This window comes from Lonchura striata, chromosome 3 (genome assembly GCF_050655825.1).
Source record: "Lonchura striata isolate lonStrDom1 chromosome 3, ASM5065582v1, whole genome shotgun sequence".
Classification (NCBI taxonomy): Eukaryota; Metazoa; Chordata; class Aves; order Passeriformes; family Estrildidae; genus Lonchura; species Lonchura striata.
In genome coordinates this window covers 79277128-79304150 of record NC_140705.1, presented here as the reverse complement: position 1 = coordinate 79304150, position 27023 = coordinate 79277128, and the positions used below count along the sequence as shown (strand labels likewise).

The window sequence follows — 27023 nt, the reverse complement described above, 5'->3', positions numbered from 1 at the left end:
AAACTCTTTCCTAGTAACACAGATATTTTTGCAGGGTATGTCATAAACCATGTTAAGCTGCAGCCCATAAACTTCCTGTTGGCATAAAGATATAGGAAACAAACCTTTACCTAAACTTGCCCATTGTTATATAGAAAAATTATGTAGAGGAAATAGAGACTTGAAGTTGGGAAACAGACATAATGGAAGCAGTAGGACAAAAATCCCAATTAAGATGGAGAGCAGTAAATTTTTAGAGAGCACTCTATAATGATGCCTTCAAAAGCTGGAGACTGGGTGTAGTGTCTTGCAAAATATTTTACAGCAATGTAGTCCTTTATTTCTGAAATCCAAGGAGTTGGTCATCTTAGACCACTGATTCTCTAAGTCCTATTTAGGAAGCAAACAAATAAGATATTGGGGTTTTTTTAATGCCTCTTCTTCAGATGATTTTATTTTTAATTCTAATAAAAATGCCTTTATTATGACACAGGATATCTTATTTCCCAAAATACTTCTACAGCATCAGTGGTACACCTAGTAAATTGTGTTGGTGTTTTTGAGTTCTGTTGATTTTGCGTATAATTTCTTTGCATTTAAATCAAGAAAAGGATGCATTTGCCATGAAAATCCATATAAAGATAATTGAGCACTACTTTTTTCACCCCTTAAGATCACTTTGAAGTGTTTACTAAGTATATTAGTAAACACTTGTGTTTACTACACGTGTTTAAAACACGTGTTTTCTGTTTTCCTATGGTTACTGCATTGCGGTATTATCACTAGAAAATGGGGTTTTTTTGGTCGAAGTGTTTAGGTCTCTTCTTTGCTTCAATGTAAAAAAATTTGCAAAACAACAAGAAATTGGAGAAGCTGGTACTGAAAACAATCTAAATCAGGCTCTTTTTGTCTAGAGTCACATGTAAAACTGTTCTCTTCTGCAGATATTTTTGGGTATTAGGTTTATGGAAGGAGACTTCTAGTGATCTCAGCATCTGTAGTTTAAACACAAAATAAAAAGCCGTTGTTATTCCATAGAGAAACAGGTACTGAAGTTGCTTACCTTGATGAAGGGACCACATGGCAAAATGTACAGAAGAAAAGCTGGCTATGAAGTCATGTCTGCCTATGCTTGTTCATTCCTCCTTGTGTAACTGCTGAGAAGAGCTGGACTGCTCTCTGAAATGATCACTGCAAGAATTTCAGAAATACTGTCTTCTGATCTCTCCTTCTTGTTGTGGTACTTCAAATTCAAGTCTGTTCCAGATTGCTGTGTTGGGGTATATGTTCCTCACTTTCCAGTGGTTTGCTGCATGATGCTTTGTGCTTCCCTTGCAAAGTGCTTTGAAAGGTGTTGCAGAAAAGGTCCATGCTTGTTAAAAGGTTACATGCTTTGTTCAAAAGGACACCTAAGTTAGAGTTGTTTTGGTATCATGAAGTGAAATTTGGTGGATTATAGTGATACTTTGAAAAATCGTCTTAAAGAAAATCACAATATAGCATCTATAGGAGACAAAAGAAGGGTATTTTGATAGATTAATGGTTTTAATTAATTTGTTTTAATTATTTAAATGGCTTAATAAATAACATTAATGATGAATACTAGGAAAGACTTCTGAAAATTTATAAGGATTGTCCATATTTCAGTGCAATCAAAACTCTCACATATACATTCAAATGTGATTCAAATGCTGCTTAGTATTTCTGATCAACAGATATTAGTTAACCAGCATCTCAAGTGGGATAAATTTCTAGGAGACAGTTTATTTAATACTTTGTTTCAGCACTGTCTTTTACAGGAAATATTTGCTTTGGTTTGAGCAACACATTTCTGTCTGCTGTCAGACTTAATAGAATACAAAATAGAGCCAAGTGATAGGAGGCAGCTGGAAAAGGTCAGAAATTATCAACATTGTATCATGGTCTTGACTCTGACTGCAAATCATTAAGTGTTTACTTCATTCAGACATGGGCATACACTGACTGGGAATTGACTTTGAGAATATGCATACAAGTTTTAAAAACTGAGCTTAGATAATTTATGAGTTTTTCCTTATGGGAAATATTAAACAAAGACACTGAAGTTTTTGAAATCAGAACAGCAAAATATATTGATAGCCTTTAAAGCCTAATGTAACCTACTGATACTGCTGTATGCAATACAATCATAACGTAGTGTGGAGGTGATGACAGTAGTACTATGCCTGTTGAAATTATTCATTCAACTGTATGAGCATCCCTGTAGAACTTCAGATTTAAGAAAACCTTTCCTGGGGAGATAAATTTCAGGTATTTTCTTTTTTTTGACAGCTGTATGAAATGAACTTTGGTATTTATCTTCTTAAGGCAGGAGAAGTGATACAATTTGTGCTTCATACTGGTACATTTTCCTCTTAGAGCACTTTTAAAACTTCTTTTCTTTAGAATAGTCTTAAAAATACCATCTCATAAAATTAAATAACTGTCTGGAATTCCTTGAAGCTCGTGGTTTGGCTTCTGACGTTCTTAAACAAATAGACTGTCAGAAATTGGTGTGGATTCATTTCCAGGATTAATGGTTCATTTGCAGTAGTTTCTTTTCAAGATCAGTACTCTGAAATATCAGAAGATTAAAGATGTATCAGATACCAAAAACGCCAAACATTGTTTTAATTACTCAAATAGAAGAAAGCTGGATAATTTTTACTTGCTTATGAAGAATGTTCTGCTTAAGCCAAAACAAATTCTTTACCAGTTCTTCTGGGAAGTCTGGAAGTATTTAAGTTTCTCTCCTCTGCTTATGAGACAATGCCTATTAGTGAGCCAGTGCTACATGGGAAACACTCTTCATTTGTAGCAACCTGTCATTCAGCTGGTCCGTAAGCTAATTAAGTATGTCTGTTAATTGTTTCAGTAATACAGTGTACTAATTTTGAGATTTCTTGCTCTGTTTGTCATTCCTATAGGGAAAAAAAAAGAAGCAACAATCCAAGGTCTGTGCCTGTTGAATAGTTTGCAGAAAGTTAAACAGTGTATCCATTCAGTTCTGCTATTGTGGTATGTGAAATGCAGTCTTTTGACCTGAATCCCAGAGTCATTAGCTATTAGCTCAGGCAAAGCACCTATCAATTTCAATCATAGTTAATAATGTGACACTCCTTTATTTATGCCTATATTGTGGTTTTATCTAACAGCTTGTGACAGGGATTTGTAGATGGGTCACACAGGAGTGGGAGTCCCAGGAAACCTTGTGGTCCCTTGGCCAGAATTCTCTGTGGTTGCCCTGAGAGTAATTGCCAGACTGGGCTCCCTATTGCACTTTACAGGGAGCTGAATAAATTTCCTCTACAGCCTTAGCAGATGAGTTGCAAGGATATAATCCTTCCTTTTCCCTGGCATTGGAAAATACGTGCAGCACTGGTGGGAGTACACAGCTTAGCACACTAAGACTGTGAAGATGGGGCAGAGGCTGGAGTCTGGACAGGGTAACAAAGAGGTGATGTGGCTTGGGGTGGCTTTTGTGCACCAGCATAGGGTCAGCCAGAATTTCAGTCTTCCAGTGGGAATATTCAGTACTTCGGTCAGTTATATAAAATATTGGCATAGGAGCCCAGGCACGCATGAGGAAAAATATGTGGATTTGAAACAATGCTTTCAGTGTCTCTGAGTGCTTTAACCAGTAAGAACTTTGTTTTATAGCAGTACCATGTGTGCATCATACTGCTGCTACTGCTGAGCCTCTTTCAGCACAGTTGAGCTCTTTTATACCAAACCTTCATGGCTTCTTTGCCTTCTGAATCAGTAAGACTTATTTCCAAATCATAAGCTTATGACAGAGATATCATTCATGAAAATCTGTACTCTTTTCCAGGAGCCCTCAGGAATACAGACTAGATTAGTTTAAAATATGTGTAGATGATGGATAGAAAAGTGTAAACCTAAGCTTAAAGAATGGCATTATCTTTATGCATAGTCAAGCATGCCTCTCTTTAGCTTTCCTGCTTATTTTAGGCTCGTAAGTATGCGTTGGAGTTGTGTAGAATGGTGAAACAAACTAAAAAATTGTTATGAATTTCTCCAAGTGACTTTTCCAGTCACTTGTGAGTCAGAGACTGAAAAAGACTGTCTGAAGAGCTAATGAGTTTGTCTTGGTAGTAGGAAGTGTGTTAAGACTTTTGAAGTGGAAAGGAATTACCTATAAAATTTTTGAGACTGTAGCAATCGAACTTCAGTTCACATATGCTTATGGTTGATGAAAGTAGGGATAGTCTTAAGAAAATGTAGCTGGCTAGGGAACAGTTTGTGCAGTGCCATGAGTGTTTAGAGTATCTGAAGCACTACTAGATGTACCAGAGAAATCAGGGTTTAGTAGCTTGGATTAGGACTTTGCAGAGCACTCATGTTCTGTGATGCATAGCTCCAAAATTACACAGATCTTGAGGCAATAGGAGCCCCATGTGGGAGGTGCTTTTCCTTGCTGCCCAGTTTCTACAATGATCTGGATGTTAACCAAATTATCATTGATTCTTCAAGCTTTAATTCACCATAGAGGCAGTGGGAGCAGCAGCTTTAATCATTGCCAGCTTTTACTGACAGAACTGCAAACCATAGCTGCCAGATGACTCAGACTTTGGCATCCTTATTTTTGCTCATGATTTTTATATGGAAATTCGAAAAAGTTATGACCACAAAGATCATGATTTTCAGTAGAGTGCAAATACTGTAGCACCACACCTAAATTATAAGTGGGCTTTAGTCCATCCTCCTCTTTCTCCCCTCCTTTCTTTTTTCCCTTCTTTTTTACCTTGTTACTATTAGATGATACCTTTTCTATTTTGGGGAAAAGGGAAAAAAAAATGGCGATGGGACGACCAATTCATGATGACACGTTGGCTCTCATGTTAGTGGAATCTTGCCTTGACACATACGAGCTCCTGGGATGTGTCCTTGAGGTTTTGACCTTGAAGAGAAACACTAGTGTTTAGGTAATGTGCCTTACTTCCCAAATGCTCCATTTCTGAGATCATAAGGGGAGATGCAACCCTGTCTTTGATTCCTCCCCTTTCTTTTTGCGGAATGGAGAGTTGTAAAACTGAGATACAGTGGCAGAAGAAGAGCTGGGTGCAAAATGCTTTAGCTGATTCTTGGTAGCTCTGAGTTGTACACAGGTACAGTGTACAACTTTAGCAAGTGGCTTCTCTGTCTTTGAAGCTCTAGAAAAGGGATTGAGCATCTGTAACTATGAAGCAAAGGTAGCTGTGGTTATAAAGTAAAATGGTCCTTCCTTGGAGCATACCTACCTGGGATTGCAGGTTGAGAAAGCCAGCATTGTGTAAAGATGTAACTTGAACTCTCTTAAGTTTTTAGGGTAACAACATAGAGGAGGCATTATGAGTGCTCTCCAGTTGAAAGATTTTTTGAGCTTCTGTGCAGCACAATCTGTATATTTTCTAGCTAGGGGCAGTTGGAAGAGTTTATTTCATTTTTGTAAACAGCAGAGCTCCTATGGCAGAGGAGGTTGTACAAAATTCCTCATTTTTGCATCTTGATGGTATTTCTGAAGTACCAGGCTGGGACCTACTTATGGGTGCAGAACTCAGTGGACTCTGACTGATGGTCAGATAGTCAATGGTCAGCCTTGTATTAATCCTACCAGTGCCTAAGCCAGAGGAATGCAAGACAGCTGAAGGATATGCATTCACCTAGGGTAAGCCTGGGTCTTCATCTGAAAGATAGGACTTGCTGAGATATTCTGCTATTTTAAAGCAGCCAAATACCATCCAGGGAAGGAGTGTTTCTCATCCCTTGCAACATAGGAAAATTTGTCACCAGACCCACTCCAGACAGTAATGTGAAAATATACTCCTAAAGTTGCACAATAACTGAGCAGTCTCTTTGAACCTGTTTGGCCTCTCTGTTCTTTTTGCTGTTCATGTGCCATGCCAAACTGAGGCTCAAAGCACAGGTGATGCTAACCTGTATATGGGTAGTGGGCAGAGGGACACCATAGCCATGCCAAGTTGCCCTGGTGCTAGAAACTTGGACATGTGTGGCTGGCTGTCACTGAAATAGAGGACACTTCACACTTCTCACACATCCCTTGACACAAATCTAAGCTTCACGTGCTGCACATCCTGAGCTGCAGTCTGATGTTTAAATATTGAACTGGTGCTGTTTTTATTTTCTTGAGATACCTCAGAATGAGTCTGGGGAGTATCTGTGAAAAAGGGACAGAGAAGATGGCTGGGATGATGCCTTGCTGGCCCTCTCCATGAAGAGGGGACTCTCTGATGAGTCAGAACCCTTGCAGCGTAGCTTGCTGTCCTGTTTGTAGTCACAGTGGAAAGCTACACAGGGTAACTTTGCTTTAGAAACATCATTGGCTCATGTGTGACAGTATGATTAAGAGCACATTGGAAAAATTTTGGGAAAGCTGGGGAAAGCTGTCAGTGCCTGTGCATTCAGCATGCATCTGCACTGCGGATAACTGTGTTACCAGCTGAGAGCAGCCACAAGGCCAAAGCCTGTGGCATAGGATGAGCCAGCTATCTTGAGCTGAAAGCTCTGTGGCAATGAACATTTGGGTCAGATGTTTATGTGCTGTCAGAAAGCAGAGTTAGATTAGGGAAAGTCTATTCACACCATATTGAGGATTCACACTTCAGCACATTAGAAGTGTTTGCTGCAGTGCCTATTTATATCACATTTGCTTTGGAAGTATTCCTGAGTGCAGCTGTTGTGGACTTCTCCTGGGCTTTGTGTGTTCTATTGTATACCTGATTGGCAGGTTTAGATGTTTGGGGGGGTGGGGGGTGGTCGGGGGTCTTTTTAGTGTCTGCAGCTGAAACACATTTAAGCTTTCTTTACCATGCAAAATGGAAGAAAATTGCAAAAGTCAAGAATATAACTAGTATGTTGTAAGTTTCCAAATATTAATAGTCTTATCATTATGAAGCATAATACATATGTTATTGAATGATGGGGAAATAGAAATTGACCTCAGAAATAATAAGATATTTGAGATAATTCATATAGTTTTTGAAAAAGTGGACAAGCATGTTTTTATGATGAAAACTATAGCTGCCAATGGTGAGTTACTATGCTAGAAATATGTTCAGTCATTCCTATGATATACTGTTTTCTTCTGTTTTTTTCTCCTTTTCAAATTGACTTGGGGGAAGATAATAATGTCACGTAATTTACTTATGCATGTGTAGAGAGCCTCTGCAATGTGTGAGCACCATTCAAGTTCATATAAGAGCTCCATTGTATCTTCAGTATCTCAGCAAGAGGTTGACCCAAAATGACTGAAAAAGAACATTGTGCTGGAAGTGAGTGTTGAACAGTATACTAACCAGAGTATTCTTTACCTGACTATTTCAGTGTGGCAAAGCACTTCCTGGCCTTTCCAAGCAAGAAGACTGCTGTGGAACCGTGGGTACTTCCTGGGGTTTTAACAAATGCCAGAAATGTCCAAAGAAGCCGTGTAAGTGCTATTTTATTATTATTGTGGCTTTTCCCCCTCAAGTAGTATTTTCCTTTTTTTCAGAGGGAAAAAATACCAAAGGAACCTAGTAGAAAAAATGTGCTATGATTTGATTAGGGACAGGTTGTAGAAACTGGAATTCCCTTGCATGCCAGCAGAATTACAATATGCAGGAACTTGGTGCAGCCAGCAAAGTTGATGTCATAGGGTTTTTTCCCCTGCTTCTTCCTCCTTTGAGTCAGTGATGGACTGTTGCATTTACTCAGTGCAGGAAGAGTAATCACATTGATTTTTCCAGCTGGACTTCTTCTTTTTTATTTAAAGTTTGCACAGAAATCTTGAATTATAGAGGCGCCAGTTTCTGCTTGGAGAGAATGCAGTGACCTCTCGGGACTGCAGATGAAATTTCATGTTTGGAGCCAAGGTCTTCCAGGCTCTAAATTGCTGGTTGCTTTTTTTTCCTCTGCTTTTGAAATATCTTCCCCAACAATTAGACAATGACAAAGACTTTCTTCAGCATTTTATTATGATTTGACATCATATTATAATGAGAAAATAATTTACAAGTATTTGCATGATTGGTGAGGATAACCTCTTGAACTTTTTGTAAATTACATTACTGTTGCACAGGAATAATAATCCTTCTGTGTCATGTCATATTTTCAGCATTAAATTAAAGATGGGAAATTATAAATATGATCTCTGTTTTGTGGATGGAGTGGACCTTACTGGGCCAAAAATAGGTCATTAAATTGCAGTAATTCTTACCTAGTTCTTCTAGGACACTGTTATTCAGGTAGAAATGCTGGAAATACGTTCAGTGTTTGATTTTTCTCTTTTGGAAGTGTGTGTTTCTCTGTAAATCTTAATGTGGATGTAAATACAATTCCAAAAGAAAATCTGCTATTACTCCTATTTCTCTGGCTCCTCCTTCCATAGGAGACTTCGGTATAAATTTATGGTGACTCAGTCTGGTTTTAGTTTCTGAAACATTTTGTGCATTTGAGTATGTCTATCTTCTGACATGCTTTAGAAGGAGACCCTCCTTGGATGTTTGAATATCATAGTTAATAAGACTCAGGTATCTGTTTTATTCCTGTAGCATGTAAAAGGAGCATATATGCCAACCATGTAAAATTTAACAAAGACAAATGCCAGATTCTGCACCTGGCCCTGGACAACCCTGGATGTACACAGAAACTGCAGAATGAGAGAGCAGTGCCAGTCAGAAAGTTGAATATGAGCCAGCAGTGCCCTGGCAGCCAGGAGGGCCAACCCTGGCCTGGGGGGCATCAGGCACAGCATCGCCAGCCGGGCAAGGGAGGGGATTGTCCTGCTCTGCTCTGAGCTGGGGCAGCCTCACCTCGAGTGCTGGGGGCAGTGTTGTGTGACACAATGTAAAAAAGACACTGAACTGTAGAGAGTGTCCAAAGGAGGACCATGATGATGGTGAAGGGCCTTGAGGAGAAGCCGTGTGAGGAGCAGCTGAGGCCATTTGGTCTGCTCAGCCTGGAGAGACTGAAGGGAGACCTCACTGCAGCTACAGCTTCCTCATGGGGGGAAGGGGTGGGGCAGGCGCTGATCTCTGCTCTGTGGTGACAGTGACAGGGGCCGAGAGAATGGCCTGACATTGTGTCAGGGGAGCTTTAGGTTGGATATTAGGAAAAGGTTTTTCACCCTGAGGATGGCTGGGCTCTGGAGCAGCTCCTCTAGGAAGTGGTCACAGCACCAGCCTGACAGAGCTCAAGAAGCATTCGGGCAATACAATTGAGCTACATCTGAAATCTAGTTCATCAGAATCATAGTGACAAGTGAAATTTGCTTATTTGGGATGTAGGTGTGCTATGAGAAAAATCACAAAAGCCTGAAATGTGTTTCAACCAAAAACTGGTTGGAGCTACTAATACAAATTTTTGGTGCCTGGTTTGAAGGGAATCACACTTGCTAGTTCTTCACAGTTCAGGTAAAATACTGATTGCATCAACCTGGAGTCTACAGTTGTAGTGTAGATCAGGCAGCTGCTTAATGGCATGCTGCTCAGCACAGCATTAAAAGCAAGCAAACAGGGAAACTGAAAAACTTCTGATCCACAGATGCTTCCTAAGTGGATACAGAGAAGTGCTTGAATCCAACCTAAAGACCTCTTCTAAAGGGAAGTCCACCATTCTTTTTTCAAAGCACTGAATAATTTGTCTAAATGCTAATGACATGAGCAATGTCCTTTTGTTATAAAAAAGTTCAATGACTAGCATGCTTGCTCAAGATGGGACATTTCAGAGTTCCTTTATCTGCCAGAATAATTTCTAATCTACATTTTATACCTATGAGGAGATGCCCTAACCCATAAAATGTAGAAACAATTCTTGGAACAGATCTAGGAACCCAGTCCCTTTCCCAGAGCCCTTAATTACTCACAGTATGAGTCACGCTCACTCCTGCTTTCTGGCTCAATTTGGAATTGCTTTTTTGAATGTAACGGAATGATTTCAGGAAGAGACAGAGCATGGTGCCACTTGGAATAATCCTCTTCTTCTGATTAAAGCACTCCTGGAAAGTTAGGATTTGTGTTCTCCTAGCCATAATAGGACACATTTCTCATCTTTCTAGGTGGGTGTTCTCACTGTATGTTAGTGTTTTAAGAAGGTAGGAGGAGAAGGGTACACTACCTATTTTATCCAGATTAAAATACAGTATCATTATATCAAGAGTGTGATTTGGTAGGTGAATGTGTCAGGAATATCCATTTAATCTGTCAAGAAGGTTGAGTAGCAGTGTATGTATTTTCTCTAGGCTACATTTGATTTAGGAATGATTCTAAGCATGATGCTATTTAATCATGCATCTTATACATACATCAATCTTATGCAATTCTAGATGGATGCAAATGGTGAATTTTTAGATTTTTAAGAATTGAAGGTAATACATTTAGTGTGTTGCAGGTGTTTAAGTGATCTTACAGCATCTTCAAATGTTATAGATGTTCAGTTTGAACTTTGGCACAAAACCTGAAACCTAAAAATCTCTTCTGGATCTCAAAGTGTTATGGTTCTGTCGAGTTAATAATTTCCAAAGATAAATGTAAATTTGTTAGAAGATTTAATGGCAGTCTAGAATGGATGTTGAAGGATTTATATTCATTAAGTGTTTTTATTTTTACAACACTGTGAATGCTTTAGTGGTAAAAAGTATATGCATATATTATAAACATAAATTTATATGATATTGGATGGAAAAACTTGGGAGTCAAGTTAGTATGTTGTCAGTGAAGTGATATCTATGCATGTGTCTCAACAGGTTAAGTTAGTCTCACAGTCTTCCCACATAATTCTGACCTGTCTGATATTTCATTAAAATGGTATTACCCTTCTTATTGTAGATGTTTTGGAAGAAAACTTCCTTTGGAAGTAGACTTCCTTTGGAAGCAAACTTCCTTATGGTTTTATGCCTCATAAACTTCATTAAAAGTGGACATGTTTTTATAATAATACATAATCAGATTGTAATCTTCTGCATAACCCACTTCAGCAAAATATTTGAGCACATAGTTTAGTGTCACTAGCAGGCACTTCTCTCTTCAATCAACTACTTAAGGACATGCATAAGTTTGCATGTGTCTTGTTCCTGTGGTCTTAGAGAGGGTTCTGTCATCTTTGTAAGGACTTGAGTATTTTGGGTAACAGCCACTGCTCAGTCAGGGCTTCTGTCCTATTGCAAATCTAAGTGCCTTGGCCTGAGACAGCTGCCATATCTGTAAGTTTATGGGTTGTTCAGTATTATTGAAAACCAAAAGAAGTTTTAGAACAGATCTCCATTGTTAAGGGCTTCTAGCAGAAGACAGCTTTTAAGAAGCAGGGTCTTTCTGTGTAACATGGGGGATGTTGTAATTGGTCAGGCTTCTTGCTAACTTAGTAATTACAAACAGGTTCTTTAGGTGAGTAAAGGGTAAGTAATGTTGGACTCCATCCAGCTCTCACATGGATCACCAGCCACCACTGAACAAGCTGCTTCTCTACTGTGACTTGCTTACATTTTTGCTCTTTGTTGAAAGGAAGAAAACAGCTGCTAGTAAGCTGCCAGTTTCCTGTTTGTTGTGAGAGTAGGAGGATGAGGAAGGGAGGGAGAGGTTAAAATCTCTGACCTCAGTCCACCACTGCACTTTCTAGAGCAGCTGAGTCACCTTGGGAGGGAAAATGTGTTGCAGCACTGGAAAACACCTGGCATAGGTTATGGGCTGGTCTTCTGCAACTGGAAGCTGTTTTCATTCAGCAGGCTGCACTAAAGGGTACCATTCCTGCCCACAGAAAGTTACAGAGACTCTTCTGGTTTTAGTGTGGATTAAATTAGGTCTGTCATGGCAAAAAATAGATTGGTTAGGACATAATGAGTGCAATTATGAGTTTGGATCTGCCAACAAAAGTACTAGGAGTTTCATTGACACTTTTGGGGATCAGAAGTAGAGTAATGCATTGTGCTTTTGGAAGTCTCCTTAAATTTCAACTGATTTTAATATTAACATTAGGAAAAGACTGAAAAATCTGCCTTGGAAACGAAATGTGTAGCTGCCACTTGAGTAACGAGACAAAATTTTCAAGTTGTAGTTGGTGTTAAAATTATTGTAGTCAGTGTTAAGATGGAAAAGTATGTGTTCAGAACCGTAATAACATTGCTGTATTTTTACTATGTGTGTTTAATCATTTTACACTTTATGCAGTATCTAAGGAGAATCTCAATGTTTTATTTAAGCAAGTATTTTAAATAATTCACTGAAATTTGAAAGAAAACTATCTCACTCCAAAGCCTGCTATTCAAGATCATCACTTAAATTTTTCCAAATAATAGGTAGAGCTTTATAACTAGTTAAAATAATTATCTTTTTTTTTTTTTCCCCATCATTGCAGTCAACTAAGCTCCAGTTTTAAAGTAAGCTGCAGGGATAAATGTGCAATTCAGGCATTATGTGAAGGGAAGCCAATCAATGGCAACTCAGTTGTTCTATCTTCGCTGTTTATATACAGTAAAGATGGAAAGGAATTAATCTGGTGGGTTTTGGGGGGGTTTTGTCTGTTGAACATTTGGAACACTTTTGAAATGAAGCAAAAGATCTGACAAAATGTAAGGTATCTCTGTTGTAACATTCAAATTATGAAAAACTCTCTTGACTCTTATTAAAAGCATTTATGTGCTCATAGTGCCAAAAGTTTAGTCCTATATGCTTAATAAAGTACTGGGGTTTGCCAAGAAGTTAGCTTTTAGTGCATAACCATACAAAGAAGTTACTGCTTTCATTCATGATGTTTAATAAATGGAGGAAAGAAACAATAAATAGAAATAAAAATCTGGTTAACTGAAAGCTTTCTAGTTTGGCAAAATTCAATTCAGTATTTGTTTTGCAGTGTTGTTATATCTGTGACTGTTTACACTGATCAGCCAGTAAGTGAAGTGAAGTTTATTATTCTAAAATTCAACAGCTCTGTTGGGTAAATCCTAGATGTTTCCATAATGAATCTTCAACTTTATCTTTTTCAAACGTGATATTTGTGGCTGATTTGCTAAAGTAATTATTTGAATATTTCAAAACAACTAGGATGAAAGGTATCCTGATTTCACAGATTTGTTTAGTTTTTTAACATAAATTTGGCTGGATAACTTAAGACTTTAGTGGTTGAAAAAGATGGAATTAAGTTTGCCTCTACAATCTTTAAATTTAATTTCTTTTTCTTTTTTTCTTAACCATTTTTTGCAAAAACCTTACAATTTTTTAAATATAGTTATATAATAAATTAGCTGTTAGGCTCTGCAAGCATATAAATTTTCAGTATTTAAATAATTGTTTTTTTTTTTCAGCTTACCATGGATATGGTCCTATGATGGAATGCCCACAAGGCTACAAGAGAATCAATGCTACATTTTGTCAAGGTAAAATAAGTACCCAAATTGGTTGTGTTTATTTTTAGTACTGGCTTTCTGTGACAGCTTCTTTGATATTGATGATTTAGATTAATTAGTCCAGCCCTTTGATTTATATTTGGGAAAAAACTTTGAGTATATTTTTGACTCTTTCTAAATATTGGCAAGTCTCTAAGAGTGAGTTTTTTCCTCCAGGGAAAATAACTTCTGAAACTTCTATGTATACCCTCATTTTCTTTGATGATATATAAAGATGACTTCATAAGGATTCTTTTACTTTGTTTTTCTGTAGAAATACACTGTTTTGTCAGTTTTTTTGCTAAACAGTGAATCTGTGTAGTTATTCAGCTAAGTCAGATGAAACTAGCAATACAAAACTATTTTTGTTATCATGAAAGTGTAGAGTAATCAGAGAACAATTATTTTCGACTCAAGAGGCTAGGCACAACAGTACTGAGAAAAACCAGATAACATCCCTGGCAAGTGGAGATGAAAAGAATGAGTACCTGGTTATGTAAAGTGACCCACCTGTTTCCAGAATCTGCATAGTGCAAGTGAGGATGTATGGAATTAGATATGGGCTAGTTGTGTTACTCTGAGATTATTATTGCCGGGTGGCAAATACAGAAGTTATCAAAACATACAGGGTTGTGGGGTCTGCATGATCATGCAGCTAGAAAGCAAGACTTGGGACATTTGGATTCTCCTGGTCTATTGCATCTCTATCTGACAAAGCTGAAGAGAGGACCACAGTGTACCACAGAGGACCTTTCTGTGTATCTTAGAGCACTGCACAGAGCTGCCAGGTGAGGATGTAGGTAAAAGCTTAATTATTTGTCTGACTTGTTTGGCACAGCACAGGTAAACAAGAACAAGGAGCTCTGAGATAATGTAAGCGATCTTGCAGTACTGTTCTGGACAGAGATTTGGGAAGAAGAGGAAAAATGAGTTCAAGTGAAGCTGATACTGCTGTGGCCAGAATTCTTGATCAGTGTTGATATGCAAGAGATAAAGAGGTCCCAACAAATAGTACTGATGAAGAGTCACCAAATGAAAGAATAGTTGATGTTAAAGGATATTTGTAGGCATTTTGGACATACATTTAATCTTATTTAACTGAAAATTTTCACTTTGAATGCTAGTGAGGGAATGTACAATAGCCAGGGTGCATAAAGACATTATTTGCCCACCAAAATAATAAAGTTTTTAGAGCACTAAACACTAACATCTTGCTGTTTCACTGCTGAGGGAGATGTGATCTACCTGAGCCTACCTGTTGCTCAGATCTCTACCTAGTAGTTTACCAGCTTGCAGGGTAGGGGCATTTGGAGGACTGGATGGGTCAAAACACTAAAAAAGTAAATGGAGGAGAGCTGCCAATTGCATCTTAAGAGCTTGTTCCCTGCTGTGCAGTGGAAGACTGTACAGTCCTGTTAGTAAGTAAAAAGAATAGGGAGATATTGATGGCAATTTGCTAATGCAAAGTGAAAAGGAGAAGGAAGTGAGTGTCAGATTTAAATGAGCAGCCTTTTTATTCCTCAAATTAAACATGCAGATGATGGATGTATTTCAGCAAGACGGTTCCAGGTATTTTGAAAGAGATTGTCTTGTTCCATGTATCAGTCACAAGGTTTTTCAGAGACTGCAAAAGAGAGGTTTTCTAACTTTAACCCTGGAAAGTGTCTAGAAGATGCTATGATGGATTGGTGCCCTCGTGCAACCCTCTGAGCATGATTCAGGAGAGACCGGAGCTTTTAATATCTTCAGTAGTCACATGTATACCCCACAGAACACACAATGGTTTCAGACAGCAGCAACCCAGCAGGCATTTAAAGGCAAATAGGGCATTCTGTTTGTTTCAAGAGGTTGACACTAGGTGTTGGCAAACCTTATTTCATGGAAACTAGGATAATTTTCAGAGGTTATGGACAGTTAGAAATGGTCTGGTGCTTGTGAAGGTTGCCAGAAATAGGCCAGGAAGTTGTTTCACTGAGCAGTGACAGGCTGATAGAGAGAGAACATATGTCTCTGGGTAGGAGCACAAGAAGGAGCTGAATACTGCCATGGTAGTGTACAGAAATAGATCTGTACCTGGTAGGCTAATCATTAGGTTTTGCGCTGAATTTTGATAATTCTTCTCCTGACACATTTTTGTACTACATGACTAAAACTGCAAGAAATATGAGTCTTTTAACAATTTGTTTTATGCTGCTATCCCAGAAGAGAGTGATCTGTAGACTCTAAATATAACTTGTAGTTGATACATGGAAATATATTATGTAGTGTTTAATCATAAAATGATAGTAGGATTGTCTTACCAGCCTGTTGATGAATTTAGGATGGGGACAATCTCCTAGCTTTCTGTAGAGGGATTTGGTAGTGGCTGTTGAAGGTTCCCCTTATTACTTTACTGAGATTTAAATAGCTCCTTTGTAATTTGCTTACTAACACACTCCAATAAGGAGATACAAATGGGAGAAGGAATGCCCATGAAACAAAACTACGATGGAATTTAGTCCTATTGAAGTAAGTAATAAGATTACCATTTTTTTTCAGAGGGTCAGCATTTTAACCTCTGTTTGAACACTGTTCAGGAAAGCTAGCTTCATTTGTGAAAGCTGCTGGCAGAGTGCATTTCAGCCCTGAAATGGTTATTAGCATGTGCTACTCAATGGGTCAGCCAGAAGTGTCCTGTTTGTTTATCTGAAGCAGACATGCTTTTCTATAAGAAAAGAAGTCAGGGCTAATGAAGAAAGAGCTGTCCATATCACTAACAAGGACAGCCCCAGATGGCAGAAGGAAACTGCTTAAGCTGCTGGTGTGGGAGGATTCATATTCCTTTAAGAATCCTTACAATTAAATTGGGAGGGAGTGGAACAGCATGTCTATATGCAAGTGTAAGTTTTAATTAGATTATTCTTTGCTGAAAGGGTACACAGGCTGTGTTGTGCTTAGAAAGGGCCAGGGCTGCCAGACCAAATAGTAATGGGGATATATTTCTGAATCCTTGCCTGCAGCTAAAAGAGATTTTTTTTTTCACCTAGATGTTGTCCAACTTTCACTCCCTTTGAAAACTCAGGCCTAAAAGCCTAATTAACCTTTTGTTCTACTTCGGTTTTGCAGTCAAAAGACTACATAGGGTTCATCAGCTAAGGAGTATTAGTGTGAATAATTACTAGATCATTTCTTTTTTCCTTTCAAGTGAGTGAACTAATGTAATCAAGCATTCTTCTCTCTAATGTGTAAGTAGGACCACAAAGAACCATCTGTGGGTATGTTAATTCAAGCAGTTTAGTGTAATAACTATCAAGAAATCTTTTCCCCCCATAGTAATTATCTTTTCAATTGGGTGATTTATTACATGTACACACATGGATGCCCTAAGGTTGTCATTAGAGCCAAAATACAGCTTATCAGTGTTGCAAGTTCTTTGTTAGAATCCATGTGCAATGCTAATTTCTGGTTCAGTAAATTTATACTTACTGTTTCCTTAGTCTGCTAATGGTTTTCTTGGAAAACTGAAATAGAATGGAAAAAACAGCTGGTGAAAAGGTTTGATTCATTTTTCAGGAAACTTAGCATATTGCCAACAGAACACTTTAGAAATCTTATCTTGAAGAACTGGAAAAATACCTGAATGCTTGTTGTTTTGCAATGGAGTAAAAAGTGCATGGAAGTTCTTGGAAAGTCCCTATATTCTTAAAATTAAATGTTTATGAGCTTGCAGAAACTAGTTACTTGTATGTTGGTAGATCAAATTCTAAAGTCAATGCTTGGGGGACTTGAAGCACTTTTCCCTTTGCTTCATCATGATTTAAGATAAATTTTGAAAGTGTATTCTTCCCTCCTACATTTGTCCCTGAAATTCAGTAATAAATTTGTTTTCTCTGCATGTTGCATATTTATTTTACTCCTTTTAAGTAATAAAAGAGCTTCATTAATAAGAAATGCTGTTTAATGTTACTCACTAAAACAACAATCGTCTTTCAAAGAAGTTCTTTTGTAATGATCATAATAAGAAATAAATATATCTCCAGAAACTGGGCTGGGTTGCTGTTTGGACACTGATTATGTGTTTGAGAAGTGTGGCTCTGCAAACTTGCGTTCTAGTAAATTCCATGCAAAAGCACAAAACTAGTTGGACTGATTTCCTTTGCTGCTATTCTGCTAGCTCACAGAAATCAGTGGGTCATTTTTTAGAATAAGCAACTGGTTTTTCTGTGATTTTAAAAAACATTGCAATAGTCTATTTAGAAAGAAAGCCTTGTTTTTTGTTTCTTTTACCCCTCATTCTCACTAATAAAGTTATTATTGAAACAATCAACTATAATGGAGGCAGTAAAATCTGGACATTGTATTTTTCTTAGAGGATATTAATAGTGGTTAATGTAGCTATAGCAGAAACAGTTGGAAAGGTATTTTCTATGGTGTTAATAGGTAATTGATTATAATTGATTTTCATAAGGAGAATAAAATCTGATACCTGCATATTGAGTCGATTCGGAGGTCAGACAGATGGCACTTGCAGTGAAGCCTAGTATTTAACTTACCAGAAAGTATCAAATTTTCACAATTGACATAAATTAAATGTTGCAGTCTAAATTTACAGCATGATTTATTATGCATATTAAAGCACTTACAGCATGAAAACATTTATCAAGGCACATATTACTAAATAACATTTAATGACTGACCACTAGGTCATTTTTAATTAAGAAGTTGGCTAAATACTTTGGCAAATTCTACTTAGTATATAATTGATCTAGACGTCTTTCTTTGCTTAAATATAGCAGAGTGTTTTAAGGGTGTGTGGGTCTTATTGAAAGGCAAGTTGTTCTCTTTGCATCAGAATGGGACAAATATTTTCCATTTGGTTTTATTACTTAGTAATTTAAACAAAGTCAGTCAGTTTTTGATAAACATAGAGGTAGGATTTCAGAGCTAACTGTAGAAGTCCCCATTCAGAAATGTATCTTTCCACAGTGCTTAGGCCTGTAGTCAGCTATTGAGATTGCTTAAAACAGGTGTCCTCCAGCACCAGCCCCTTGGGACCAAGGGGGTGAAATGGGATGCAGTCTCTAGCCACAAGTTTATTCTGAATAGTTCAGTGATGTTACCAGGGCTGTGGTGGTCTGACTAGAAATCCTTACTTCTAGAAGTTCCTATTCTTGGTCCAAATTTTATAAGAACCTTCTTGATATCATGACTGTCTTAGCTGAAAGTGGTTGCATATTTAGTTTTTCATGCCTTGTTATGTGTTGTATTAAAAATGGTAAAATTATATGTTGTTTTCTTCTAATGCATGTAATGTGACTTTGAAAATTGGACTTAATTGTTTTTTGAGTCATATTCATTCATGTAATCAAAAATTACCTACCAAATTTGTAATACAGCAAACTCAATGATACAAGAGAGATCTATTGTTTCAGAAGAGGCATTATTTTTTTAACTTATACTAAATCACTTAAAATTTTCATAAACAAGTCTGAAGAATGTTAAATGCCTTTTTTAGTTACTTCAGCATAAAATAGTAATAAAATCAAACCTCAGTCCCATTTTGATAGTGGAACCTATCCTTTCCAAGCTGTCAGTTCTCCTGAAAAGAAATTTGACTGCATTATTTACATCAATAATAGCAGTGGTCTCTTTCAAAAAACAAAGGCTATTTTTTTGTATTTACTTTGTTCAAAATTTTTGCAGTAACCCCTGACCTTCTTTAATTCACAGACTGCTTTTCTTGAGTAAAAATGTTTTCTTTAAAATTAATAGATAGATTTAAATAATGTAATATCAGAAGATTGCATAACAAAATAATAAACATGTACATTCAGTTGTAAATATAGTTAAGATTTCCAAGCAGCAGTGATTTTCATAAGCACAAATTCAATGTGCTAAGCCTGTAAATGAAAGAATTAATTTAATTTTATAGGAATGTTTCAAATTCCTGCATTCTGTGACCAAATATGGGCATTGCTCACCATCCAAAAAGGGTGGGCAGTGGCCTTGCTCCGTGTGTCCGAATGACTGACTAGTCTGGAGGCAGAGAAGACAGCTTTACACCACCTCAACATTTCTGCATTGGGCCAGCTGGGCCTGGGTGGTCTAAAAAGATGTTGTAATGGCTCACACAGCCAAAACACAGTGAACTTCTCTTCCTAAATTGTTTTACAGCTGGAAGCTGCCAAAGGGTAACGCTGCAGAGCTGATATTCCAACTATCAGCTTTTCTACTGTGCTCTGTAGCAGAGCAGCTCTCTGCTGATCAGCAATCCTTCTGCACCCCTTTGCTTGGCTGTAGCAGCCATCACCTTCAGGCTGTATTGGCCTGTTAATGTGTAGAACAGAAGCAGGCTGTAAGGCATTTCCGTATTTGCTTGGTATTTCAGTAAAAGGGGAAATTAAAAGAGGTTAATGTTGTAGTAAATAACTGCATGTTTTACAGTAACCAAGCAAACATATTCTTTAAACAGTAAGTGACAGGTACAGATCTCATTTTAAGCAGGCACAAGAATTTTTCCTAGGATTGGATGTTTACACTTAGCATGGTTTGTTATTCTTGGATAGAGGATACTCATGCTGTGTTAAATGTCATTAATCCTGGAATAAAGCTGAAATTATTCACTTCCTGGATGTGATTGAATTAGGTATAACATTGCTCAAGGAAATGTGAGAGAACTTGCTTGTAGGTTTCCAGTAAAGAACCAAAGTACTGCTGAGCAGTAGATAACGCAGTCACAAGCACTGTTTTAATCTATTTTAAAAGCCAGTGTAGAATTGGAGAATGCAAGCAGAATATTAGAAGTTAAGACCTTCTGCAGCATGTCCTCCCCTCCAGCACAGAGTTCTGTGCTTTGTCATTCAGTTGAGAAAGAGATTGTACTTTTCTGAACATAAATACCTTTACATTAGCAAGAGGGAGACCTTCCATTAGGTGTGAAAATGTTTGTCACTGAAATTTAAGTCCCTTAGGACAGAATTTGAAGTTTTGGTTGATGCATTTCATTTTCAGTCATCGTGTATGTAAGACAGTTGAACGAGTAAATCCATACTTGAGGAAATATGGGGGGAGATTTGAAAAATCACTGGGGATTTTGATCTTTAGGCAAGCAAGAGCTGTTTAGAGAAGAGTAACAGATAAGAGTCAGTTTTTTTTCAGAAGCTTCCTGCATTTTTTGTTTCTTCTGGAGTGTTCAGTCCTTCTCTAAATTGCAGTTATTAGAAGAAAATAGGTGATATTAACTGCTGTTGCCTGCACTTAGACTGGATGAAATTTAGTTTAGTAGTGTGATACTCAGCTCATGCAAATGTCTATGTGTGGTCATGAGTAAGAACATCTGATTGTGTTAAATATATGTGGACCAAGATTCTAGTAAAGTGCTTTGGGATACTTCTAATATGAAATCTTGACGATTGCCCTACACTGGACAAAAATCCAATTAAAATTTCCTTGTGAACATTCATAGAAAGCAAGAAATAAAAAACATGAGCAAAATAAATTTTCTTTTTGTTATCTGACTTACCAATTCATTTTCATCTTTTATCTTCTAACGATGGATGTAAAGTTCTTAGAAGATAAAAGATGAAAATGAATTGGTAAGTCAGATAACAAAAAGAAAACTTGGTTTTGCCTTAGTAAAGTTATATAATTAACATGATTTATAAGAAGTTCAATATTACTATGTGCTTACTTGTTTAAATGAACACCATGTTATATTGTTCCCACCTTCCTGCTTTGCTTGGTTGGTTTTGATAGTTGTTTCTTGTAGTTGTTGGAGTTTTTTAATTCACAAAGATAGTACTGTGCTCATAGTTGTACTCTCCATATAAGCAGACAGGCGTGCAGTTAGAAAATGGCTGTTACAGCTTGCTTTTTTTCACCAGGAAATTCAGTGGCAGTGAGTCATTCACACACTGCATTTTCTGAGAGCAGGCTGACCTAACACCCAGAAGACCTATAGAAATATTTCTATAGAAATATGTGGGAAGGTATCAAATACCAACTGTTGTTGTTAAGAGAGCCTGTTTTAAATTCTCCTTAGTGGGACAGATTAGCAGAAGTTTAGTTAGTGTCTGGGTTATTTGAAGCTCAGAGCACGGTGGTGGCTCTGGAGAGCATGGTGGCTGACCTCACCATGTATCAAGCTATGCTTAGAAAAGGGTATAGGAGGAGCTGAGTCACAGCAGACTCATCTGGGCTGCAGCATCACTGTTAAGACCCTGGTTGTGACAAAGGCTCTGTGTATTTGGGTGAACTTGTGAGAGAAGAGTCACCAACAGGGCCACTGGAATGGCATTTGACTTCCACTGCCATCTCAACTGATTGTAAGGATGAGTCAGACTTCCATGGGGATGGACTACCAAATCCAGGGACACAGTGTGTCAAGGACCAGTTCCACATGTTTGACATGGATAATACTAAAGGGTAACAGCAAAGGGTTAGGCTGTCAGTCAACACAGAATTGGCAATGCTTCTTTCATGCCAGTGGGATTATTCCCATTTATTACCATTGAGAAAGAGTCAAGTCATTCATATTATCAAACACCAACTGTTAAAAAGTCAATTCTTTATTTACCAGTTCTGTATAAATTATAAATGACAGCGCTTATTTTAAGACCTCATTATGGAGCCATGTGAGGTGTGTGGAATATTTCCTTGTTTGAATTCTCAGATTTTTGTATCACTGGTAGAGAGGCTTTTTACCAATGGATCTACATTGCTCTGCTTTCCTCAAAAACTTAAAGTCTATATTGAGTTGTTCTTCAGAAAGCTTTATTTGCATATGTGTGGTTTTATAGTACTGCTACCTGGCCCCTTAGTATTTCCTCTGTGTAGATGAAGGCACTTGATCAAATTACTCCTCAAGTATGCCACCAGTTTGTGCTTCTGCACAAAACATAATTCAGACATTTTTCTCTAGTTTTTACAATGGAGCAAATGAATTCTTATTCCTATTCTAATGTAAAATTTAAATATTTTTAATGTCCATATACAAGAAATAGAGGGCTAAAAAAAAAGTCTTCTAATCTTGAATCAGATTTCCTTTCAAGCTGCTTGCACATGTTGATTCCAATGCAATTTGCACAGCTGGGCAGGCTGGCAGGTGGTAGGAAACAGTTTGGATAGGTGGCCTTTTATCACAGCCTGAAGTGAAGCAGGTAGTAAATCTGGGAGGAATTTTTTTTTTCTGCTCAAGTTGTTAAATAAACACTATTCTTATTTGTATATATGTTTCTTTTGAAAATCTGAGTTGTTTGGTTTGGGTTTTTTTATCAGCTTCTGGCTTGTTTCTGTGGAATCCCTAAATGAGCTTGTGTAATTCAGTATAGAGCATTAGCTCAGGTATTCTATGAGCTCATTGAGTAGACATGACCAGGAAAAGAGGCATTAAAGTACACTATAATTAAGTTATGCAGAGGAACTGGAACATGCACGATGAAGTTAACTTTAAAAAATTGGACAAATTTAGAAAAAATAATGTCTTTATCAGTAACTCTAGAAGAAATGTTAGTTGATATTTACATATGTATGAGCTGGTTCTTAAATGTAGCAGTGCCCACACTAAATAGCAATAGCAGAGCTCATGTGAGTGGGGAATTATGTTTTTAGTATACATACATACAAGAACAGTTTATCTGTAAAGAGATTGAATACGAAGGCAATAATGACAGCATGTATGAATGTTTCCTGCAGAATGGTTGAATCATTTGGAAAGAAGGATGACTGTGTATTCTGAATTATAGGAAAATCTCATGTATCCACAAACCAGCCACTCCAGGAAATAATGCTTTGAAGAATTCATACCTCTAATATTCAAATAATAAAGTCTGTCCATATATAGGTTTCTTAACATTCCTTTAAATGAAGATGGATGCAAATGAGTAAAGTGAAGAATGCATCATTAATAATTTTTAACATTGAAAATACACATGCACTTATGTTAAGCCATATAATTACTTATCTTGCTTAAAAACATACAGAACGGTGGATTTATTCTCCTAGGTAGAAAGAAAAAGTTCCATGCCATTTCATGCTGACATATATGTAAATAGCAATGTATTTTAATGATTAACAAACAAGAGACTTAGTCTTTTTACTGAAAATAAGAATTGTAAAATCTAAGTCAAATTGTCATTATTTAAAATAAGCTGTCTTCTTTGCTGATATAAAACTTAAATGCTGTTTTCATTAGACAAAGCATTCTTGCTAATTAGAATTCCAGAAAAAGTCATCAAAAAATTGATACGTTATGTGTATCACTTGGCATTTGTCTTCCATTTTCCTGCAGTCATATACGTTAATTTTCCTGTAAAGAAAAACGTATACTGAGAATTTGGAAAGGGAGAAAGTTGTTTAAAAATGTCTGGGTATTACAATGTAGGAAGTAGAGAAATTATTTTCATTATGTGTATCAATTTCTCCTGTGTTTTTCCTCTTCCTCCAAAATCTGTATGTGGTTTCTGTTCATAAGTGTATGTGTAATTGTGTTGGTGACTTTCATTTTGAAATGAACCCAGATAACGACATTTTTGCTGTACTCAGAGTAAAGGATACTGTCTCTTTCTCTAGCTTATTTCTGGCATTAGAGAAAATGCTTTATCAAAGTAAGTAAAATCATTCTGTGGTTTAGCATTTGAAGACTGATCTGACAACTCAAATTGCCAACAGATAGAAAATTCAATAGAGGGTTCTTGAGTGTTCCAGTATTTTCTTTGTATTAGCTTCTAGATATTTCAGAGTCTTTTGTTCCACCAGGTCCTAGTTGAGCCTAATTTTAGAAAATTGAACATTAGTGGTAAATATGTCCTTTCCTCCCAACAACTTTACAGCAGCACCCTGTGTTTCTATTTAGGGATGTTTCAATAATGTCTTTAGTTTACTAACTTTTAAGATTTAAGTTTATTTCTTTAATGCTCACAAATTATAATGGTATTGAAATGGTGCTAATCTTCCTTCTGGTATCAGTAGGGACTGGGTAGATGCCTTCAATCATATTTTGTGATTTCAGGGTAAAAGAACCTAGTCTGATGAAGAAACTTCATAAAATTCAAGTGCATCTGAAAGTGTCTAGCTTTATAAATATTCTGTATTAATGCAATCCTTATATAAGATCCTCCTGTTCTTACATGGGATGTCATCCTGCTTAAACATTGGACAAGACAAAAAGTAGAGTGCTGTACAAAAGTATTTCAGCTGCTTTTTCTGCTCTTTTCTCGTACCATTCTCCTCTTTAAATAGTCCACTCCCTCTGAGGTCAGAAAGCCATATAGTCTGGGAATTTCACTTAAAAATTCCGTTGAGGCAGAGCTGATCCTTTGTAATTCATGTGGTTTCCATCACATTTCATCCAAAGTTCTGGGATATAAATTATTACTGCTTGTCATATGCAGCTAAGTGCATAGAAGTGAAGTTTATCCAGGTGGTGTCAAGATACTATATTAGGTATAACACTGGAAGAGCTGAGGGATAAACTCAACACAGTATTTAGAAAAAAAATGTGCCTGATATGGCAACTGCCAGAGTCTGCTGTACTGTGCACTCTTGTATCATTGGACAGGTAGCCAAACTAATGGAGAAAAATGAAAAAAGAATCTTTCTATAGGTTTCCAAATGCAAACTTTGGCACATCTGTTATGTTTTGTATATTCAACCTCTTACACTAAGTGATGGTATTGAGTTAGGAAGCAACATACAATGAGGTCAAATATCATGAGGTTGGTATTATAAAAGCTAAAAGGAAAGATAATAAATATTATATATTTTAGGTAAATGATCACTAATACCTGATTTTCAAAGAACTAGCTGAAATTTCTAACTTCCACATGAAGTTTCTTTACCCAGCAAGGTAAGTCATTTTTCCTAGCCTTAAGGGTAGGGAAGAAAAGTCTGATGGAAAATAATAGATGTAAATATTTTAAGGTAGGTCTATTTCAATCTACTCTCTCAATTTTTGTGAAAGAAGAGATCACAATTTATGACACAGATAATTATAAATTACATTATTTTTTAATTTTCTTTTTTTTACTCTTTTGATGTTTGGATTATCAGTGGAAACTATGTTGTTGCTGTCCCCTGAAATAAAAACCTAGTTTGGCTGACTTAGTTACAGATGGTGTCCAGATGATTATTAGACAGGTCCTGTTGTAAGAGTAAGTGAACTACAAATGCAACCATGAGTGTGATATAGACCTGAGGCCCAGTGCTTGGGGAATGGGAGGATTATTCAGTCAGACCCTGAAAGCAACACTTGCACAGGCGGCCTAGTAGCAGCAAACGTTATTAAAGCAGTTCACAGAATCACTGAACATGCAGAGGTGGAAGAGACCCACAAGGGTCAGAGATTCCAACTCCTGGCCCTGCACAGCACCATTCCCAGGAATCACACCAGGTGCCCAAGAGTGTTGTCCAAACACTTCTTGAACTGTGTCAGGCTGGTGCTGTGACCAGTTTCCTGGGGAGCCGTTCCAGTAATAAACCCTGTGGGGTGAAAAACCTTTTCCTAATATCCAAACTAAACCTCCCCTGACACAAACTCAGGCCATGCCTTTGGGTGCTGTCACTGTCACCACAGGGCAGAGATCAGTGCCTGCCCCTCCCCTTCCCCCCATGAGGAAGCTGTAGCTGCAGGGAGGTCTCCCCTCAGTCTCCTCCAGGCTGAACAGATCAAGTGACCTCAGCTGCTCCTCATATGACTTCTCCTCAAGGTCCTCCACTATCCTCATGGTCCTCCTTGGGCTACAGATTATGTTCTTGCATTGCTTTTCTTTCAGTATAATGGACCATTGAGCACTCTAAAATATAAATACTAATAAAAAACTTTATTAAAGTGTGGCAAGCAGTGTTCTACGCTTTGTAAAATATATTAGATTGGGGAAAACTTGTCTCTTTGAATGTTCTTGTGAGCTGTGTTGAGCTGTGCAAGCAATCGTCTAGTCAGGAGAAGAAGGGTTGATAAGCCGCTCAAAGTGTATTTGTTTTTCTAATTCAGAGTACTTAAGAATGATGTATAAATATAATTATGTTTCTGTTATGTTCTCAGCAATGTTTTAAAAGGTTATAAATCACATGTTAGTATGGGGAAAAGTGTTGATTAGAGTGTTATTAACTTGTAACAGTTATCCTTCGTATATTTTTTTAAAAAAGAGAGAACTTCTAAAGAAAGAGAAATATTAGTACATGTTTCAGCATCTAATTTTTTTCAATTTTCCCACAGACATCAATGAGTGTCAGTTACAGGGAGTATGCCCTAATGGTGAGTGCTTGAATACCATGGGCAGCTACAGATGTACCTGCAAAATGGGATTTGTTCCAGATCCTACCCTCTCAAGATGCATATGTAAGTAATACTGCTAGTCAAAGTACCAAATTAGATAATTAGTTATCAGATGAAGATTTGACTGGCCCCAATTATTCTCATCTGCCACCTTTCTTTTTCTGTCCCCAACTCATATTCTCAGTTTATTCACTTTATTTACTTAGTCTCAATGCTCCTGCCTCTTTTCTGTTTCTTTGTCCTGGAAACCTTGATCTCCACTGGTGGCTGCCCAGGATCCTTTCTATCTTTTCCTGATTTTCTTGTCACCAAATCTTCAAGGCCATCTCCAGCTCCCACGTACATTTTTCAGTAGCCACTTTTTTCTTCTACTCCTCTCTCTGCTAGTCTCAGCCAAAATAA

General features: G+C 37.3%; 1 protein-coding gene across 11 annotated transcripts in view; it reads left to right on the top strand.

Annotated features, from left to right (window-relative positions):
* The window catches only part of LTBP1 (latent transforming growth factor beta binding protein 1), a 189319-nt gene that overhangs the window by 95281 nt on the left and 67015 nt on the right, over positions 1-27023 (top strand). For all 11 annotated transcript variants that reach the window (XM_085576881.1, XM_085576884.1, XM_085576883.1 and 8 more), the window contains 3 exons: positions 7342-7444; positions 13289-13360; positions 26562-26684. In XM_085576881.1, coding sequence (XP_085433007.1) covers positions 7342-7444; positions 13289-13360; positions 26562-26684 — 298 coding nt within the window. The remainder of the gene's footprint in view (positions 1-7341; positions 7445-13288; positions 13361-26561; positions 26685-27023) is intronic.